This window comes from Olea europaea, chromosome 14 (assembly GCF_002742605.1).
Source record: "Olea europaea var. sylvestris chromosome 14, O_europaea_v1, whole genome shotgun sequence".
Taxonomy (NCBI): Eukaryota; Viridiplantae; Streptophyta; class Magnoliopsida; order Lamiales; family Oleaceae; genus Olea; species Olea europaea.
The window spans coordinates 14,654,559-14,677,835 of record NC_036250.1 but is presented as its reverse complement, the minus strand read 5'-3'; the positions used below and the strand labels follow the sequence as shown (position 1 = coordinate 14,677,835).

General features: G+C 35.3%; 1 protein-coding gene and 1 pseudogene across 1 annotated transcript; both read left to right on the top strand.

Annotated features, from left to right (window-relative positions):
• Positions 1 to 231: 231 nt before the first annotated feature.
• LOC111409556 lies at positions 232 to 2,668 on the top strand (annotated as a pseudogene).
• A 5,107-nt stretch (positions 2,669 to 7,775) lies between these two features.
• Positions 7,776 to 11,718, top strand: LOC111409260 (wall-associated receptor kinase 2-like). The gene is made up of 3 exons (XM_023039277.1): positions 7,776 to 8,808; positions 8,955 to 9,122; positions 10,321 to 11,718. The coding sequence occupies exons 1-3, from the start codon at positions 7,911 to 7,913 to the stop codon at positions 11,526 to 11,528; spliced, it is 2,274 nt and encodes a 757-aa protein (XP_022895045.1). The 5' UTR covers positions 7,776 to 7,910; the 3' UTR covers positions 11,529 to 11,718.
• The last annotated feature ends 11,559 nt before the right edge of the window (positions 11,719 to 23,277 follow it).

Below are 23,277 nucleotides of genomic sequence, written 5' to 3'. Positions count from 1 at the left end.
GCTAGGTCACGTATTAATTAAAAGGTGGGTTCCACTGAAATTCGGGCTCAAAGTTGACCCATTTCATAACCATTTTTTCCAACAGTTTCTACTCAAGCAAATTTCGAAATATCAAAGCCAAACTATATGGATCGTTGTGGAAATATAAGTATTCCCTCCCTTTCGGCATGAGCGAAGGCTGTTACTTTAACAAATCATTCTTAGTCACTTGTAATGACACCCACTATGATGATGGACACATACATTAATATCACAAGCATATCCCTGGAGGGCCAATTGCGTGTTTTGCAATTCATAGCAAGAGACTGTTATTCTCCAGATGGCATCAGAGTGTCATATCGAAATACCTCTTCAAGAGTGCCCTTCGGATTCAGTGTCAATAATATTGCCAATAAATTCATTGTCGCTGGTTGTGATACTGACGCTTATGTATTTGGGCGCCTAGAGAATCGAAAATATCAGACGGTGTATTTCCCTGTGTGACAAGAAGGATGATTTGGTCAATGGCTCATGCTCTGGTTTAGGCTGTTACTATATACTTATCCCGAAACAGGTGCGGACAGTTAATGTGAAATTGGGTAGCTTTGATAATTTCACAGATGTGTCAGACTTCAATAATTGCAGCTATGCTTTTCTAGCTGAGGAAAGTGCATTCAATTTCTCCGCAAGTAGTCTTTCTGACCTGAGGAATGTGAAAAAGCTTCCAAGGGTGGTTGATTGGGTAGTTGGAGAAGGAACTTGTGAGGAGGCTCAAAATAACATTTACAGTTATGCATGTAAAAGTGAGAATTCCTATTGTCGTGAACCTGATAATGGTTATGGGTATCATTGTCATTGCCAGAAAGGTCGGGAAGGAAATCCTTACCTTGATCGCGATCGTGATTGCGGTTGTAAAGGTATGGCTATATTATCTTAAAGTACATAAATGATCTAACACCATATTGTTCACGATATAATAACCAAGATTTTAATTTCATTTTTCATTCTTATTATTCTTATATTTGTTATGCAGACATTGATGAATGTAAGGATCAAAGCGTCCATAAATGTGAAAAGAAATGTGAGAACACACCAGGGGGTTTTAGGTATGTTTGCCCTAAAGGCTACCGTGGAGATGGTAAAAATGATGGACAAGGTTGCATTCATGGTCAATCACTTGTCTTCGAAGTTGCAACAGGTTATTAGATCCACTATTCCATGGGTGTAGATAAGTAATTCTAATTTCCTTCCCCGCCCGCCCAAAAGTGAGTAGGTGTGTACTCAACGTCAAAGCTCCAACAGAATTCTAGCTAGTCATTGGGCTGACCTTGAATTTCCTGCTTACCAGATGTTACTGAAGGAGTAATTGATTTTAATGTTATAGTTCCTTTTATACTAAATTACCTAAAACAATATAGAATATTGATATTTACATTATCTATTTCTTCCACGCTCATTTGTTTAACAAAAGAAATGTGGCAATGAAGCTAACGTAAAATTTACATTACAGGTATTTCTCTAGGAATCATTTTTATTGTGCTTTGTTATGCTCCGTACTCCAGGAAAAAAAGTTGGTCAAGATGAGGCACACTTTCTTTCTTCGAAATGGTGGACAATTGTTGGAAGAAGAACTCACCCGAAGAGAACTGTCACCAGATGGAGCAAAAATATTCATTTCCATTGAGCTAAAGAGGGCAACAAATGACTTCCATGAAAATAGAATTTTGGTCAAGGAGGCTTTGGCACTGTATACCAAGGCTTCTTATCAGATAATATAATAGTTGCCATAAAAAAATCGAAAGAAATTGACCCAATCCAAGTAGCACAATTTATAAATGAAGTGATTGTTCTTTCCCAGATCAATCACAGGAATGTTGTCAAGCTCCTTGGTTGTTGTTTAGAAACTCAAGCTCCTCTCTTAGTTTACGAATTCATCAATAATGGCACCCTCTTTGAACACATAGAGAACAAAGCAAAGGCATGTTCTTTTTCTTGGGATATGCCGTTAAGAGTAGCTACAGAGGCTGCTAGAGTGCTTGTGTATCTGCATTCAGCAGCTTCTCCTCCAATCATACACAGAGATGTCAAATCAACGAATATTCTTTTAGACACAAATTTCACAACCAAAGTTTCTGATTTTGGAGCTTCAAGATTGGTTTCCATTGATCAAACTCAATTATCTACTGTGGTGCAAGGAACTTTTGGATATTTAGATCGTGAATACATGCAAACAAACCAATTGACATGAAAAAGTGATGTTTATAGCTTTGGAGTAGTCCTGGTCGAGTTACTAACAGGAAAGAAGGCATTTAGTTACGACAGACCAGAGGAGGAGAGAGGTTTAGCCAACTATTTTCTCTCAAAACCGAAGCAAAGCAACTTATTCCAAGTTCTTGATGATAATATTGTATGTGAAGGAAATAGTGAGAAGTTAACATCAGTTGCTATGCTTGCCAGAATGTATTTACATGTTAGAGGGGAGGATAGACCTAGTATCAAGAAAGTAGCTATAAAACTTGAAGGTCTGAGATTAGCAGGAAAACACTCGTGGATCCAAACAGAACCCAGTGAAGAAGAGTCAGAATCCCTGCTTTCTAGGAAAATTAATGCCCTTGCAATTGCAAATGGTGAGGGTAGTAGCACAACTATTGGATATGATAGCATGAGGGATCATATCAGTGAGAGATAGTATGTAGCATAAGGTGTGAGGTTATATAGTACTGGCGAGATTGACGTCATAGTTTTCGAGTTAATTTATGATTTTATCTTGTGTTAATTTCCTTATATGTGAAACAAGGATGTGGATGAGATTACAATATTGGACTTGCAAGATTGGCAATATCAATGTAGTTGATATACTGTTATCATCTCCCAATTTTGTGTTTTATTTTAGACTTAATTTTGACAACTGGAAACTTTCCTATGTTTTTTTTAATGCACAATTCCGCTAACCAACTGCAATTAATTACTTCTTTCTTGAATTCATTCTAGCAAGAAATTTTGCTACTTCTCGAGTCGTGAGTACAATAAATGAAACTTCGATAGTTAGATTAGGTCATGGAGTTAAATTTTCTAGGACAAGTAATGTAATAACTTCAATGTCTGATATATATCAAACAATGCTTAAAATCATTTCAACAACGATTCGCTTTGTTCAAACTAAAAACAATGCCCTTATCTTGATTAAATAAGAAAAAAATAAACATATTAAGAAAATGAGAAAAACCTCAAATTTAACATGCTACTAAAATTGAGAAACGAAATTATTTTTATGAAAGAGAAGAACTTGATAATTATTAAGCGAGAAAAATGTCCGACTATTTAATCAAATATTTCAATAGATGTCAACTTAATTTACTTCAAATCAAATTATGCTAACATCATCAGTAGCTTTTCACAATGTGGCCTCGTAGACACGTTAAGGTTAGGCATAAAAAAATGTGTTGACCGACATTTTTGGTCAATAAAGGCGAAAGCAAACTGACATAAGAACCCATTCTAGAAAACATATTTTTAGGTTGTAATTCTGTCATTAGAATACAGTCAATGAAAAAGAATCAATAAAAGCATAAGTTTAGAAAAAATTTAACAGAATTTGTAGGATACTAACGAAGCAAAATGTAAGTGGATTGTTTTTTTCTTTTCTTTCCATCTTTCAATAATGTCGCGCCATGTATTACTTGTAAAATTTTCCTTTCAAAAATTTTTTACATGTTACACTTGTAACATGATTTCATTATGATTATCAAGAATCTTTGTTGTATATATTCAAAATCGGCTATCGAAGCTTATAAACAAATCTGTAAAATCAGATTACCGTAAACAAACAGTATACATTAATGCAAAATAGCTTTCGTTGATGAAGGAATTGATCCTGTAAACACTTCATAAAGGAGACTTTTCTAGTCAAGATTATACGTTAATTGACTATTTGAAGACTTGCAAAGTTACAGAAGATTCCATTCTACCAGACATATTTTCAATTTTATAAATCCTCATATGTGAGTCTTCATTTGCGTCCCATTACATTACGTTTCATTTTTATATTTTCTATTTTCGACCACACAATATTTCATAAAATAGTATTATATGTAAATCGAAAACTTTTCCTTCTTTTTTAACCACTCATTTAAAAAAAATATTATTCCACCCATTTTTATTTCAAAAAAGGGGGCCAAACGAGGGCTAATGCAAACCAGATTAGGAGGATTAGGGATGACAACGGGGCACAACGAAATTGAAATATCGCCGTTAATAATTTAGTTATTGTTTAAATATGAGTTCATTAGAAAAATATATAAATAATATAATAAAATAAAAGATTTGGGGGTTTGGGGAATTTAGGTGGGATCATGTTCACCATATATGCACTGCTATTCAGGAGTGAATTCCCCACCTCATCTCGGGTGGTGGAATATGGGATCAATCGGGTGCGAGAATTTTCGTCATCCCTACATAAAGAATTATAATTAGAGTCACAATGGATCGAATATATATTTGCTGCAAGCCCAGTTCCTTCTAGTAACTCTGCTTATTTTTGCCTAAAAATTAATTTCTACTCGAGCAAATTACCAAAAAGCAAAGCCCAACTGAACTTGTGGACATGATGTGAGTATTCCCTTCCCTTTTGACACAAGGGAAGGCTGTCACCTAAACATTTATTTAATTTCTTAGACATTTTTAATATTGACACCCTCTACTATCCTCCCAAACCATCCTTACTAGACTCGAACATAAACCTGGAGGGCAAAATGCACGTCCTAAAATACATAGAAAGAGCCTGTTATTATCACAATGGCACCGGAGTAGTCCAAAATGAAATCTCCATACGATTAACCAGGTGCCTCACCTCTAATACCACGAATAAGTTCACTGTAGTTGGTTGTGATACTAATGCTTTTGTGCATGGTAGTCTGTTTAACCAGAAATTTTTTATAGCACAGGCACACATGGGGTTTTTTTATTTGTGATTGCCTAAAAGGTTATCATGGCTAAGAAAGAAAGGATTGACGAGGTTGCATCCTTGGTCAAACACTTGTAATAAAACTTGTCGCAGGTTGGCCCAATTGTTCCATTGCTGTAGCTTTTCTCACTCTCCCTTTCTCCACTTCCCCTCTGTGTGCACATTTCACCCTTGTTTTTAGAATCGACTCCTTGTTGGTTTTAAAAAATTAGTTATTATAGAAGAGAGATATATTGATATTAATTGTGTAGAGTTCACTCTTAAAGCCGAGTAGGTTGTAGGTATAAACCTACAATTAAGCCTTAGCAAAAAAAAAAAAAAAAAAAAAAAAAATAAGGTGACATGGAATACAATTAGAGACATTGCAACTTCCAAAAAAATTAGGAGTTGGGTTGACGTTTAATTGACTCTAGTTTTTACTCAAATAATAGTGTACGACTCGTTGAATTGAATTCAGATAATATGTCTAACATGCCTAGACCTAATCTTTGTTTGATTTTAAGTATCGTGGATTCAAATTTGATTACTATGTTTGATTCATTTGGGATTGGCAAAGAGATTGCTTGTGCAATCCTTGTTACCATCTGGTACAAAATGACTATCTGCTTTCAGTTTTATAGTTTCATTATATTAAATTGCTTAGAAGAATGAATATTGATACATGACTTATAACCTTTTTAATCACATGTTGTTTTTCAATTTTTAGCACATTATTTTCACAATAAGAGAGTGATACTGAAGCTAAGATACACTACACAACAAATGAAATTCATATCATCATACGTTGGTTTCTTATTTATTGATCCACTTTGACAATAAACTATGAAAGTTTTGATCAGGAGGTGACAACTAGGCATATTTTAGCCTGGTCAAATCATATATTTGGTTAAATAACCTCCATCCAATGTCTCTTGCTCAAATGACCTTCCATTTATAAATTAAAAAAAAAAATCTCATAAACTATTTTTTTTTATTTCCATAATCAAATCTCATCTCCTCTTCTTTAGGTTGTATAATAACATCACTATTGTAATTCTAATTAATAGAGAGAAAAGGATTGACACATTTCCCTATTCACAAAAGCGAATAATCTAGATCTAAAATGAAGAAGGTTTTATTGATTCATTTCTAGATCAAATTGCTACATTATTCATTTAGTATCGAAATTTCTCATCCTAGTCATGACAAACGAGTATATGTTAAATATATGTATAGGAAAAAAAATCATAATTTTTTCTTTCAATAAGCCAATGAAACATAGAAGTCTAAGATACGACTTAGTCCATTTCTACAGTAGGCACTAACATATATGTCAGTCATGATCAATACTTTCATAACGAATGAGGCTCATATCATTATACGTTGGTTTCTTAATTATCGGCCCATCTCAACAATAAACAATAAAAATTTTGATAACGAGGTGACAATTAGGCATATTTTTAAACTAGTTTGATTGGAACATCGAAGGTACTATGCATAAATTAGAAGTTGGTTTCCTAATTATCGGCCCACCTCAACAAAAAACAATAAAAGTTTTGATAATGAGGTGACAATTTGGCATTTTTAAGAACTAGTTTGGTTGGAACATCGAGGGTAAGATGCATAAATTAGAAAGACTCAAGTCTTGTAAAAGCATTGATTGTGGCTAATAAAACAAAGACTACATCTTTTGTAATGTGTATTTAGACGAGTCATGTTGATACCCCTTTGCAAAACTAGCCTAGCATATAAGTCATACGCTACTGGTCGCCCTTCTTGATTCCAAGTTTAGTGCTTATGAACTTGTATAAAAAATAGCGTAAGTCCCTTCTTATGTCACCTGCCAAAACGTACAACACTAATGCAGAGTAATGAAAACATGGGCTTTGCTTGTTCAATAGGGCCACGCTTCAAAGGTTGGCGCCCAGCTTTATTACGAAAACATTGCCTGTTACACCTCACTCAATATAGTCAAAGTCAAAAATTTTATTTGTCAAAGTTAGTCAAATGAGGACTTAAATTAAGTAAAATTATTTCATGGGGACTAGTATAAGCAAGTGGTAATTGTTGAAGCTAATTTGTGAGTATAAGAACAAGTAGGTAAGTTTTATATTAAATGGAAACATAAGGGTTTAATTGCAAACTATGGCAAAGCTGAGGGCCTAATTATTAATGATTTTATTGTATCAAATTGTTAAATTGAGATTTCCCTTCCTTTCAGAGAAACAAAAGAAGAATCGAGAAAGAGTTAGAGAAAAGGAAAGAAGAGATAGAGAAAGGAAAGGGGAAAGAAAATAAGAAGGAAAAAAAGAGATTATCGAAGAAGATGAAATATGGACTCAAGTACAAGGTTCTTCATTTCTTCTATTCAGTTCCAAGATGTAAGAAAACTCATTTTTGTTCAATATTGGTAAACTTGGGTTTGTAATTAGTGGCTTAACTTAATTATGATGTATTAGAGTTGGACAAGGATTTGAGGTTTGATTTTGCTTAATTCACTTCCCTTTCCCTTTTTTTTTTTTTTTTTCCAATTTTTGAACAAAATCCCATATTGGTGCTAATTTCAAAATTATTCCCAGAAAGTGCTATTTCTGTCAATGATTTTTTGACACTTTCCAATATACCCAAATTGGTGCCACATTTCTATATTCTAGAAATAAGGTGCTGTTTTTGATAATCTTTTGATTTTCTTGAATTTTTAGTGTAAAAACTAAATTAAGTATCAAATATTGGGGATTAGATGTTGAGAAGGAGACTTTTAGTCAAGATAAGATGATCATTGACTTAGCCGAAGACTTACAAACTAGATAAGAAATCATCTTCCAAAAGCCAAAGGAGACTTTTTAGTCAAGATAGGATGCTTATTGACTTAGCCGAAGACTTACAAACTATATAAGAAATCATCTTCCAAACGTTTTTGTACAATGCTTAGCTTGTAATTCTGTTACTACAATACAATCTAGGAAAAAGAAATATAGCAAAATTCACCATGAGATTGCATATGCTTTTGCTGCAAGCCCACTTCTTTCTAGCAATGCTGCTTATTTTTGTCACAAAATCACAAACAAATTTCCCAACAGCAAAGCCCAACTGCACGGATCGTTGTGGAGATGTAAGTATCCCCTTCCCTTTTGGCACAAGGGAAAGGGAAGGTTGTTACTTTAGTGAAAGATTCTTAGTCACTTGTAATGACACCTTCGATCATCCTAAACCATTCTGGAGGGACACAAACCTAGAAATCGCAAACATATCCCTGGAGGGTCAATTGACTATGTTTCCATTCATAGCGAAAGCCTGTTATGATAGGAATGGCAAAATAGAACAGTCTAACAACGCTTATATATTTTTTAAAGGATTCACAGTGAATAATACCGCAAATAAGTTCACTGTTGTTGGTTGCGATACTTATGCTTTCGTATCTGGGAGGATTAACAACAGTGATTACGAGACAGGGTGCACTTCCACGTGTGCCAGGGAGGATGATCTTGAGGACCGGTCATGTTCCGGTGTGGGCTGTTGCCAGGTGTCTATCCCAAAAGGGGTGTGGAAAGCTAAGTGGTGGGTGAAGAGCTTTTCAAATTTCACACGGAGCTATGATAATCACACCACCATCTGGGACTTCGATAAATGCAGCTATGCATTTCTTGCTGAGGAAAGTGCATTCACTTTTTCTCCAAATAGTCTTTCAAGTCTGAAGAATGTAGAGAAGCTTCCCATGGTGGTTGACTGGGCAATTGACGGAGGAACATGTGAGAAGTCTCAGAAGAACATGTCTAGTTATGCATGTAAAAGCACGTATTCCAGTTGTAACGGAACCGATAATGGGTATCGTTGTTATTGTTCAGAGGGTTATGAAGGAAATCCATACCTCATTCGTGGTTGTAAAGGTATTAAAGTTTGATTTCCTGTGTATTACCTAGAAATACATCATGAATTTTTTAGCCACGTGCCTTTTAAGATTTTAATTTCACTTTTTTCTTTGCTTTAAGATTTTAATTTCGCTTTCTTTCATATTGTGATTTCTTTTATGCAGATATTGATGAATGTAAAAATCCAAGTCTCAACAATTGTGAAAAGGACCGATGTGTAAACACAGAAGGGAGTTTTAAGTGTGTTTGTCCGAAAGGTTACAATGGAGACGGGGAGAAACATGGACGGGGTTGTATTCGTGGTCAATCAGTTGCATTCAAACTTGTTGCAGGTTAGCATCGCTGTTCCATGGATGTATCTAGGCCCTCCATTCATTACATTTCACCTGGGATTTAGAATTATCTCCGTCAATGATCCATGTTTCAAGTTGGGTGACTTTAAAACAAGTCTTCCATGGAAAGTACACTCCCTAAGACGTCTTCATACTCAATTAGGATGTCAATCTTTATACTGATTATAACTGTGACATTTGCTAAAACTCACTCGTAAAATGATTTGAAAGGGTAGAGTGTTCATGTAGCTATAAATCTACGAACCAATTCTTAGCTTAGGGGCTGCTTGGGAATTTCGAAATATCGATTAGTAGCGATTTTTAAAACTGTTCAACTTAAGTGTAGGAGTTTATTATCCACCGATTCTGAAGGTTTTTTAAAAGAATAAACTCCTAGTAAGATTTTCAATTTATAGTTAGTTGTATGATTTTTTTTACTCACAAGTGATTTTACTTGTAGGGATGATTATTATTATTATTATTATTATTATTATTATTATTATATTTTATTTTTTTACATATAACTAATATTTAACTTAAAAAATTAAATAAAGTTAAATATTTACTTAAATTTATAAGTAACTTTATATATTTAAAGTAACTTTTTTTTTATCTTATTAGTGGAATCTTATTTTATAAGCAATTTTTTTTACTCAAAAATAATATTTTAATTGTAACGTAATTTTTCTTATTTTCTGAGTAATATTTTGCTTATAAGTATTTTTTTTTTCACTAAAATGAAATTTTTTGCTTATAAATAATTTTTGAGTGAATATATTTTTATTTACAAGTTAATTTTGAAGAATATATATTGGTTAAAAATAATTATTTTATAGAAGGTAATATTAGAAGAAAATATGAGAAATGGCCAAAACTTGTCGATTTAATATGTTGAGAGAATCGACCAAAATTACACCACCAATTTTGAATGGGTTTTAAACCATTCAAAATCGGTGCCTAAAAAAACTAGTAAGCACGGATTTTTCAAACCCCTCCTAAATGGTGTCACTCAACCACATGGTACCAAAGGATTATTGCTTTTAGTATTAAAGTTTCATTTATACTAAATTGTCTAAATTGATGAACATTGGTATCTAGCTTCCCTACATCACGTCACGTGTACCTTTTACTCTCTAACTCATTTGTTGAATATAAAGGAAGGAATAGGCTTGAAACTAACCTAAAATTTCCACTACAGGTATTTCTCTAGGAATTACGATTCTTGTACTTGTTGTCTGCTGGTTGCTCTCAATACTCAATAGAAGAAAGTTGAACACAATGAAGCAAAAATTCTTTCTTCAAAATGGTGGCTTATTGTTGCAAGAAAAACTTTCACAAAGACAACAGTCACCAGTTATGGCAAAGATATTTACTTCCGCCGAACTCAAGAAGGCAACAAACGACTTCCACGACAGTAGAATTGTTGGTCAAGGAGGATATGGCACTGTATACAAGGGCTTGTTAGCAGATAATCGGCTAGTTGCCATCAAGAAGTCCAAAGAAGTTGATCCACATCAAGTCGAGCAATTTATCAATGAGGTGATAGTTCTTTCCCAGATCAACCACAAGAATGTTGTCAAGCTCCTTGGTTGTTGTTTAGAAACCCAAGCTCCTCTGCTAGTCTATGAATTCATAGAAAATGGATCCCTTTTTGAGCACATACACAATAAAACAAAGGCGCGTTCTCTTTCTTGGGACATACGGTTAAGAGTTGCTGCAGAAACTGCTGGAGTTCTCGGGTATTTGCACTCTGTGGCTTCCCCTCCAATCATACACAGAGACATCAAATCAACAAATATTCTTTTAAACACTAGTTTCACTGCAAAAGTGTCTGATTTTGGAGCATCAAGATTGGTTCCACTGGATCAAACTCAATTATCTACTATGGTACAAGGAACCTTTGGATACTTAGACCCTGAATACATGCAAACGAACCAATTGACTCCAAAAAGTGATGTTTACAGCTTTGGAGTAGTCCTGGTCGAGCTACTAACAGGAAAGAAGGCATTAAGCTATGACAGACCAGTAGAGGAGAGAAGTTTAGCCAACTATTTCCTTTCAGCACTAGAGCGAAGCTGCTTATTCCAAGTTCTTGATGATAATATTAAATGCGAAGGAAAGAGTGAGGAGTTAACATCAGTTGCTATGCTTGCGAAATTGTGCTTACATGTTAAAGGGGAGGATAGACCTAGTATGAAAGAAGTAGCTAAGGAACTTGAGGGTCTGAGATTAGCAGGAAAACACTCATGGACCCAAACAGAACCTAATGAAGAAGAGTCTGAATCCCTGCTTTCTGGGAAAATGAAAGCCTTTGCAATTGCAAATAGTGTTGGTAGTAGTAGCACAACTATTGGATATGAGAGCATCGGAGATCATATTGTTTTACCTATGGGTGGTGGGAGATGATCTGTAGCATTAGAATCGATGTGGAGTGAGATTATATAGAACTGGCAGTATAACATTACTGTCGTCAAGTTAATTTGTGATTTTATCTTTTGTTAGGTTCTTAATCTATAAAATAAGGATGTGGATTGAGGTTATACTGAGATTAGAAATATCGTTATATTAGTATATGACTTCTTATATGGTTATGATCTGATAAGTCTTATTTTATTGACAATATTGTTAATTAGTTTCTAGTATAAACATTTACTATTTTTGAAATTCTTATATAGCTGACATTTGGCATGGATTTTCTTAGAATAAGCCAAAAACCGTTTATTTTTATTTTAGAGTTAATTTACACAACTGGAAATTTTTCAACCTTATTCTTCTTTGATCAATGTTTGTAACCAATTGACAGTGTCCAATACTTCTTCTCTCACCTTATATGTAAAATAAGAAAGCATCCAAACATGGTCGATATTGTGCTAAAATTTCTTCTAATTTCTTCCTAATCATATTGAATAAACCATGGTCCCCCATGGATTGGCGTAACCACCAGTATTGTTATCTTGGAGTCCAACTGAATCCATAGTTCCTCTATCCCCTTGCATGACAATTTTAATCCGCTTAGTTTCAAATTTCTACCTCAGTGCTTGTCCCCATTCCATAGTTCAAATGATTGCATTAAATAAAAATGATTATCTTCTGTGTACTAAAACTAGAAAGTAAAAAAGAGAGAGCTTAAGAAAGTGCAGAAATCTTAAACCTCAATGTTTCATATAGTTTAATATTAAGACAAAAAATATATGATAAAAAATATAAATTTATATCTAATTGATAAAGAAAGATTTTATTAATTTCTAGAAGAGAAAAATAATGTTTGTGTTTATCAAGAATTTTGGGTGTACATTATTCAAAATCAACCATACTTATGCTTTTGTACAGGGGCAAAGGATGAACTGGAATTACCAGATGGTGCACTATCATGTGTGTTGGGTTTTTTGATATTCAATAATCCTGACGATGATTTAAAACAATTATTGGATTATTTATCGACACCATGGACTTGGCTTGGCTCGGAGACGAACTACACTTTTGGATGGCTAGGGTTTGGGTTGGATGATTATTTGGTTAGTTGGACCATTTAGTGATTAATATGGAGTTGAAAATTGGCCCATTAGTTTAGGTTAATTGGTAGCCCTCTTAGTGAATCCTAGGCCCAATTGGAGTGACCTAAACTATCCATATATATATCCATCTATTCCAGCAGTTTTCAGTGTGGGTGATTGAACGTGCAATGGTGAGTGAAAGGGGGCAGCCGGTCTTGGGAAAAAAGGGAGAGAGATTTTCCACCATTATTGTCCATTCATTCTTCCATTGTAGTCACCACCGCGTGTCCTTTGTGGACACTAAATAGAGAGCCACTGGAGAGGCAAAAAGGGCTGTCCAAAGTGAAGGCGAAAGTCTTGGGTCGAGCCAAGGTAAATTGGTGTTCGTTTGATTGTTTTCTGAGCCCGAAATCAAGATTTATCAAGGGATTTCTATTGCAAATGGTATTAGAGCTTGTGTTGTTGATAAATCTTTGATTTTTGGGGCTAAAACGGGCTAGAAGTGGTCAGAAATGGATCTAGAAATCAGAGGCAGAAACTGTCCAGTTTTTCAATTTTCTGCTGGATATGTTTTGGCATTTTCTAGTGAAATCAAGTAGAATTTGGAGAAACGGACACCACCATTGGACTGTGCAAACTGAGACGGTTCGAGAAGGGTGGCGTGTGGCTGTCTCTGGCGCGTGAGGAATATGGCACCGATGCATGGAGGCATGTGAGAGAGATTTCGATGTTCCAAAAGACAGAATGTTGTCGGAGATGAGATGGACCTTGCAGTGTTGTCAGATTTCAGTTTGGAGCAATAGAGTGAAAGTTGGACAATTTTGCCGTTGGACGTTCGGGTGCCAGGTGCTGTTTTCGTGTTGCTGTGGTTGCTGGTGACCTTAGGATGAATAGTGATATTCCTAAAGTGGTGAATTCACATGTCTCGATATTTATGAACCTTCAGACGTGGTCTACTCGGTATCGTATTCTTTGCCTTTTATTATTGCAGTTAAAATTAATGTATAGGTTAATTATTTATTTTGCGCATTAGAAGTCATTGTGTGATGTGAAGTTAGGTTTGGGGTTATCGTGAAGGGGGAAATCATTGCCTGTTGTTAGACATAGGAATTACATGTTAATTAATTGCCTTATTCTATATGAATTTGTCACCAATTTTTTTTACATCGATAGAATTGGATGTGACCTTAGGAAAGTTTACTTGACTATTCTGTGTGAATTATGTGTCAGTACTTGCTTGTGGTCATTATTTGGTATTGTTGGCATGTATAGGTCTAAGGCAAGTGTGAAAAAATAAAATATGTTTTAACTGTGGTTAAATTTGGGCATAGTCGAAAGAGATTGTCCTAGGATGATAATAAAAGGAAAGATGAGGATAGAGACGAGGCGAATGTGACTTTAGGGTCGAGTAGTGATCCTAGTGAGGTTTATTGAGAGAATAAACCTGGTTACCGCATTGCATCAGTGTGTAATCCTTTCTGCATGTATGTGGTCACTTAATTTTGTTGCAATGTTGATGTTACACTTTCAATATCTTTGATGTGTGTAATTGCATGAATTGAGTGTGATCTTATTACTTTGTATAATGTGTTTGCATGTATAGTGGGTTAAGTTTTGTGGCGTACTCTATTTGCTCTGTGAGTTGCATGAGAGTGTGGTAGTAAGAAGAAAGTTGGGTAGCTGTTTCTCTCCTTTATCTTTGTGAGCCTGTGTGGTTTGTGAGATTATATGAGGTAGTCATGTGAGGATTATATTCTTCCTCTTTGTGAGCCTTCTTTGTGAGTGTTGTGAAGTAACTGACTGTTTCTTCAATTTTTCTTTGTGAGTGCCACCTTCGCCATTTTCTTTGTGGATTTTTGGAGCTTTGGTGATTGGAGAACCTTTATGGTCATCGAAAGGTGTTGTTTTGGCACAGTGAGTTGGTGATGCATTAATAGTGAGTTGGATGTCTTTTGGTAAGGTGGAGTATAGATGCCTAGAGGTGCATTGGTGATATGCACAGGGATGTGGAGTGTGACATTTGGATCATGAGTGGAGATGCGATCAAATGTATAGAATCCTTTATCAGTGAAAGAGACCCTGATCAGGCGGAGTGTTAGAGAGATACTTCTATCACTTCTGTAAGGTGGAGTCCCATTATCCACGTAGGTTGGGAGAAGTGATGTGGTGATAGAGGATTATCCCGGGAGCTTAGGATCTATTGTGACTTACCAGTTAGACATGAATTGAGTGATCTGTTTAGAGAGCACGATGGGCGATGAGAGGAGATATGTGTTCTCGGGATGTGAGCAACATGGAACGAGATAGGATAAAGTGTGGCGAGATCTTTTCTTAGGGTCATTTATGCATGTGTTGCATATGTGGTTGACCATGGTTTGATTAACTAGGTGTTAATCTGTGGTTCTGTGTGAACGTGATTTTGAGAAGATCTGTGTGTCTGTGTTATCCTATATATCTTCATCGCATGATTGTTTCATTGTGAATACTTGTTTATACTTGGGTATTCTTGACCTTAGCCCTGGTGAATACATGTAGCAAGTATGGTATGTGTTTTGGTTCGAAACACGAGGTAAGGTCTATGATTCCAATTTTATTGGATTACTTTGATTTTGCAAGTATAAACTGTATGTTTTGGTTGGTTGCAAATTATTGGGCATCAAGGTGGAGATTGTTAGGTTTTTTGATACTCAATAATCCGAGCAATGATTTAAAATAGTTGTCGAATTATTTATTGACACCATGGACTTCGCTCGGCTTGGAGACGAACTACACTTTTGGATGGCTCGGGTTTGGGTTAGATGATTATTTGGTTAGTTGGACCATTTAGTGATTAATATAGAGTTGAAAATTGGCCCATTAGTTTAGGTTAATTGATAGCCCTCTTAGTGAACCCTAGGCCCAATTGGAGTGATCTAAACTATACCTATATATATCCATCTATTCTAGCAGTTTTCAATGTGGGTGATTGAATGTGCAATGACGAGTGAAAGGGGGCAGCCGGTCTTGGGGAAAAAGGGAAAGAGATTTTCCACCGTTGTTGTCCATTCTTTCTTCCATTGTAGTCACCACCGCATGTCCTTTGTGGACACTAAATAGAGAGCCACCGGAGAGGCAAAAAGGGCTGTCCAAAGTGAAGGCGAAAGTCTTGGGTCGAGCCAAGGTAAATCGGTGTTTGTTTGATTATTTTCTGAACTCGAAATCAAGATTTATCGAGGGATTTTCGCTGCAATGTGTAACAACGAGAATGATTTGGATGGCGGTTTGTTTTCTGGTTAAGGCTGTTGCCAGACGACTATCCAAGGAAGAGGTATGGAGAGTGAATGTGACATTAAAAAGCTATGAAAATCACACAAATGTGAGGGAATTCAATAGTTACAACATGCACCTATGTTTTTCTTTCTGAGTAATGTGAGTTCACATTTTCTCTGAGCATTCTTTCCGGCATGAGAAATGTAGATAAGCTTCCTATCGTGGTTGATCGGGCAACTGGGAATGGAATGTGTGTTAGGTTTGGTGACACAAATTTGTTAGGATTATTGTTGATTTGGAATTTGATCGAGTGGAATCCTAGAAATTGGTTAGGAGTTGAAGATGCTTGTTAGACTTTTACTTGGAAAGGGAATCTAATTACATCCAACAAAAGGAAACAAAATCTTGTTGAAATTGGGTCTCCTAATTGTAATATATTTTCTTACATTTTAGGGCTCTTCTAGGGTTGGCCTATAAATACAATGCTCCTCTGTTAGTTTTATTAGGTGCAATAGATATAGGCCAATTGCTGGATTGCTTTGTATTCTCCATATTGTTAATTCAATGATCATCATTCCTCTGTGTTAATCTTTTTATTCCTCTTTACAATTTCAACCTTGTTTCATGGTATGATCTTATTTACTTCAATATTGTCATATAATCTTGTTCTTTAAAATTTGGTTTGGAATCAACGTGTGTTATTGGAGTTTCCATGCCCCAACAAGTGGTATCAGAGCTAAACTATTGATTTTCTATGGATTGGTTGAGATTCTTTTGGGATGGCTGGGTTGAAGTATGATATTCCGCAATTAGATCGCAATACAAGGGTTTCGTTGTGGCAGTAAAGATGAAGGCTGTTTTGGCACGGTTGGATTTGGAAGATGCGTTATTAGGTTTCGAGAGGATGCCAGCTGGATAGACAACGAAGGAGAAATAAAGGAAGGATCGAAAGGCTACGTCATTGTTTCATCTTCATCTGTCCAACAACATTCTGACGGTAGCTGCGTTGTGGTTGATGTTGGAGCAGTTGTGTATGACTAAGAGAGTAAATAAACTGGCTCTTAGGCAGAAGCTGTACATCGTATGGCGGAAGAAGAGCTGTTGGAAGACTATGTTACCGTGTTCAAAGAAATAGTTGCAGATTTGGAGACATTGGAGATTAAGTACGATGAAGAAGATCTTGCCTTGATCTTATTGTGTTCACTGCCTGGGTCTTATGCATAGTTTCGGGATATTATCTTGTATAGTCGAGATACTTTGACTATAGAAGATGTCTATGATACTTTGCATTAAAAGGAGAAGATGAAGCATTTGGTTGGAGCTACATCAAGGGATAGAGAAGCTCTTGCATCTCGGGGTAGTCGACGAAAGGGCAGATCGAGAGTCAAATTTAACAGTGTGACCTGTTACTGCTATAAAAGAAAGGGAATATTCGAAAGAATTGTGATATGTTGCTGCGTAAACGTAATTTAGCTGTAAATCGTGGAACACAACCCTTGAATTCAGATGAAACCAATGTAGTTAATAATTGTTCAGATAGCGGAAGGGTGACGTTGACTGTGGTATCTGATGTGGAATTTAGGCCTGACAAGGAGTGGATTCTTGATTCACCATGTTCGCACCATATGTGTTATGATAGGAATTTATTTCAGACATATTAGGCTGTTCAGTAAGGTGGAGTTGTAATGGGAAACAACCAATCTTGCCGTATTGTTAGGATCAATCGAGTCAGATTGAAGGAATCTCAAGTTCGACATGTTCCTTACCTGAAAAGGAATCTCATTTCGCTAAGTACCCTAGATGCAAAAGGGTATAAATTCTCTAGAGGAAGTAGAGTCTTGAAGGTCCGAAAGGGAGTCTGAATTGTACCGGAGGGACGGAGGAGATCCTAGTTGTAAATTTTGTAGGGGATTGCAGAATCTGTTAGGAGACATTTGGACAAGTTTAGTACCGTGGTGGAAGTTCAGTTTGGTACAGTATCTCGGGTTGGGCTCTGAATCGGTTAAGAACACTATTAGGGAGAGCATTGGTGATCCCGCTTGCTACTAATTTCAGTGGGTACACTGTGTTCAGGTGTTGGGGTAGGACTCATCGAGCATAGGAACCATGGTGTCAGCAATGTCTGGGATGCTTATGAAGATGTTAAAGGCAATAGTTCCAGCAAAGAGCCTTATGATCAAGCATTTGGTTTGGTTCTTGTTACAGGGTGTGCTTCGACCCTGTGTGATCAACATTAATTCCTTGGAGGAATTTTGGGAACCTTGGATTTGGGTTCGAGTGTCGGTTGTGGATGTCGAGCAGATGACAAGTGTTTGGTTTATATAGAGTGGTTACTATGTTGAGGAGATTCTGCCAGTTAATTTCGATGCAAATAGATTTCAAATCTAGAAGTTTCGTTCGTATTACCAGAATTTGAGTCAAGGTATAGATTGTTAGGTTTGGTGACTTAAATGTGTTAGGATTATTGTTGATTTAGAATTTGATCAAGTGGAATCCTAAAAATTGGTTAGGAGTTTTTTGAAGATGCGTGTTAGACTTTTACTTGGAAAGGGATTCTAATTACATCCAACAAAAAGAAATAAAATCCTGTTGAAATTGGGTCTCCTAATTATAATATATTTTTCTCTTTTAGGACTGTTTTAGGGTTGACCTATAATACATGACTTCTCTGTCAGTTTTATTAGGTGTAACAGATAAAAGCCAATTGCTAGATTGTTTTGTATTCTCCATATTGTTGCTTTAATAAACATAGTTCTTCTGCGTTAATCCTTTTGTTCCTCTTTACAATTTAAACCTTGTTTCGTGGTGTGATCTTATTTATTTCAATATTGTCATATAATTTCGTTCTTTAAAATTCAGTTTGGAATCAATGTATGTTATCGGAGCTTCCATGCTCAACAACGTGTAGGTGGTTTGAAAGAACATGTCTAGTCATTTAGAGAGATTTCCAAAAGAATTTCTTTTCTTAAATATTAAATGAAAGATGAAAATAATGTCAAGAGCCTTGAATTGGTGAATGGATTAGATGGGATATGAAGAAACTGGCTAGGAATTTGGCTAGCTTACAAAGCATGCTAGCACATCCACACCAGCAATCTGTCTAGCTGAGAAACTGTGTCTGATTCAATCTTTTTCAGTTTTGATTGAAGAACTTCAGATTTAAATAGAAACTTATCAATGTTTGAAACTTTATGGAAAACAAGAATCTATATATAGATTCAAGTTTTCTTTGATGTGAAAAGTGATAAAATATCGTTTTTGTTTCTCTCTTCCATCTTCTATATTTGCATGCCTTGGACTTTCTTTTGTATATAAAATTCAAAGTTTATATTGTGTAATATAAATAGAATATAAACTCTCCTGAATTTGTTTATTGAGTTCCTGGTGCTCCGGATGTTGTCGTTAACTGCATAGTCGCCAACAAAATTTCAAGATATTCCATTATAACCTGGAGGATATATTTGGTTTCCCAAGTGCATTCATATTTGTTTAGTGATAAATTTTGTCTTAAGGAAGACAACATAGTAACTTGTCTTGGAATCAAGAAATTTTTGTTTTTCAAGTTATTACAGAAGACATTCCACCCACAAATTCCAAGTATTACAAACCTGATAATGGTTATGATTATAGTTATGGCTATGGCTGTTTATTTTCATAGGGTTATCAAAAATATCCATAGCTCCCTAATGATTATCAAGGTATAATCTTCAAAGGCATGTATAATGCTTTTTCATCTAATCATCTAGATGATTATGATTTGTTATTAGAAAAAAATAATTTCTTTCATAATTTTCTAGCCGGGCTGCAAGCGCTTGATGATGATGAGCATCCTTTCTTATATGATTTCCAATTTGTTTTTGCAGAAATTGTTGAACGCCAAGATCCAAGTCTCATTAAATGTTAAAAGAAATGTGTGAATGCCATGAGGGGTACGAATGTGTTTGCCTGAAAGATTACCATAGACGTGGAAAGAAAGATGGACAAGGTTGCTTCATGGTCAATCGCTTACATCAAAACGAACCTATTGAAGTAGAATTGGCATCCCTGAATGGCAAGCAATTTGATGAGTATTCAAATGTTGAGGGTAATGGCACTAGATATGATATGACAAGCAATCTATAATTTTGGCAACCTACTGGTATTAACAAATAACTATTGTGATATTAGTGCTTTGATGGTTTTTCAATGCCTCATTTTGTAACATTATGTGTATATTTGCTTACATTGGACTTGTAAGATTAGTGATATTGTTTTAAGTTAGTTTACGATTTTATCTTATTTTGGTTTCTCTGTCTGTAACATAACCATGTGTAAAACGTCTCGCCTAGAACACTGTGATAACCCTTGAAAGTTCGTGAGACGCTGTGATCACCAATTCAAATTTTAGTGTTATCAAGTTTACGCTCTAGATTACCGATTAGTTCGACCTTACGTATGGAATTGACTAATTAAAGCAGAGAAGTCACTTTTAATCAGTTTCTAGATGATTAAGCATACAATTCAATTAACCCTATGTTTGAATACCACAGTTTGTAATAAATTACTGAAAAGTAAAGAACATAAAATTTGAAGACGGAGAAACCTAATGTGGGAAAAACTCTGGAACCAAGCCAATTCAAGGAATACACTACAATTCCAACTCTTCTATCTACTGAGACCCGCTATCACTGTCTCATGATCTACTATCATAAATACCTCTAGCCTACTAGACCTATTGATCTATCTCTTATAGCCTCCTACTATCGTAGATGCCTCTAGCCTCCTACTGGACTTTTTGATCTACCTCCTACAGCCCAATCTACTATTTCCTATGGCCTCCTGGTCTTATGCTAAATGTCTCTTCAAGTGGAACACCAAGAACTACCTGTTCTTGTACCAGTAATTGTGCTTCAATCCACCTTCATCAATCCCCCAATGAGAGAGTCCATTCCTCAATGAATTAAAGAAGTTGGGTATCTTAGATTACAAAGATGTGATGCTTTTCCAAAACTTGGTTGTTGGATCACAAGAATGAATATGATAGATTCACTAATGAATTGCACCTTGGATCTCTTGAACAATGATATGAAAGTGTTATAGATGTGAAAGCACAATAAGCAACCTTAGAATTTTCATCCATGACTTTGTTATTTATAAATGGGGGCAAATAGGTGTCATGAGCCGTGTAAAACTCTTCAAATTGTGACCTAGGGTTTGGTCGGATACAAAATTTTCCCAAGCGAATAGTTAGCGACAGGCAAGCGACATCTGAGTAATCGTCAATAGTTTCATCATAACTTTATCTTTCAATGTCCAATTGAGGTGATTCAAAATGTGTTGGAAAGCTCATTCAAAGGGTAACAAATATTCTAGTTGTCCAAATTCCAATATTTTCTATGCGAAAAATGCATTGCAAGTTATGACTGAGAATTCGGAACATAACTTGTGCGGCTCTTGATAGCCTTTAGACTTCTAATTGCATTCCAATGATCATATGTAATCTTGTTGGACATTTTGAACTCCTTCAAGGATTATACTATCGACTCCAAAAGGTTTTTTGACTTTTACAACTCTTTTACATTAATCTATTTGTCTAAAAATTGCCAATACACTAGAAACCTAACAATATCCCCTTTTGGCATTCTATGACAAAACTATACAATAAAGTCAAGATAGTAAAAGCAAAAATCTAATCTACCCAAATATTGTTTCTTGCATTCCTTGTTAAACGTGTCCTCTGAAATCAAAAACTCAAATACCCAGTTTAAAAAAAGTGATACAAGAAATGTAACAATTGAAGTTTATAATCATAAATAAGCGTGCTAGTTTGAGACGTGACATTGATGTCAATATCAAAATGTATCTATGTCTCTCCCCAGTGACCTCTAGATATTGCAATGCAAAATGCAAAGTGTTAATCAATCAAATAGTGAAAATAGTGTACGTAAATTGCTCTATGCTCCCCCTCAACTTATATTTCTCTCCTCCTTTTTGTCACAAATGCTGAAATGAATACTATCAAAATCAAATAGAGCAATAACATATAATAACTTAAAAATGCAATGATAGCAAGCACAAGTAAAATCAATAGACTATAAACCTGCTCACATACATAGTTCAGATCAGAATGGAGTAAATAGTACAAGTGATTCATTGTGTGTAAAATGTCACTAATGCAATGCAAGCAAGACTCCAAATCTTAATTTTGTAAGAAATGACATGCCAATTACTGCCAATAAGTATATTTCCCTACTAATGAAAGTCAAAACACGAAAGTACAATATGACCTATACTTATTATTTTTTATTTTTCTCTTCCTTACTTTGAGGATTTATATTTTTTAATTTTCCATATTTTTTCAGCTCTTCATATTTTTCACATTTTCATATTTTTCAAGCTCATTTATTCTTCATCTTAAGTGTGGATTCTTCTCCATTAGGCGACTGGGATGACCCCTATAACGAGACTTTAGGCCGATTAACCCAAGTCAGTTGACTATAGGCACCAAGTTTTAAGAGACCCCACATGCTTAATTGCTCGAGTCAAATAGGCCTCAAAGAAGAGAATTAAGATAATGAGCTTTTACATGGGAGAATATTTTTGGGCTTAGGTCTACTGAATTAGGTCAATTCATGTTTGAAATCACCCTATTAACATGTGACAGTCATCCCAAATCTAAAATACGCGATAGCGTTCCACTAACAAATTCATAGTGTGTTCAGTGCAGATGATACATGAAGAAACCTATACTACGTAATATAAAGTGACCTAAACAAGTAATGAAAATTATTCTGTAGCTTATCAATTCAGCTCATACATGATCACACATGCAAATTCAAGAAACATATGTCATACTGTAGAAGTATTCCATAACCAACTATTTTTGTGTTTTTCAATTTTTTTTTTTTTTGGTATTTTTCATTTTTCCAAGAATGAATGCCCACACACAAAAGAGAAAATATAAAGTCAAGCATACAAAGTAAACATAAAATATGCATGTGCCAAAGCAAACCAATGTAAATACACATGCATGAAACCAAAAATAAAGTAAAAGAGAAATAAAAACATACAAATAATGCATGCACATATAATATGACAGTTAAGAATAAGCATGCATAAAAAGTACCTAATCATCTAGGTATATGAGTGTCCTTTTCCCTTAAGAGCACCGTGATCTACTTCCAGATTTGCTAGATCACTCCTCTTCATCCAAACCTGCCTGGTGGGAGAACAGTTTCCAGATAGTTATGTCACCAATTTGGTCAAACAATTCACTTGATTAGTAAGGAATCCAATCTGATTAATAGACACCTAATTTTTGTTCTTTTTCAAGTTTATGTTTTTTCCTTTTGTCCAGGTACTGATGACATGTAGGATGGATATGACCTAACTCACCACAATGATAGCATGTAGGGATATACTTAGGACCTGTA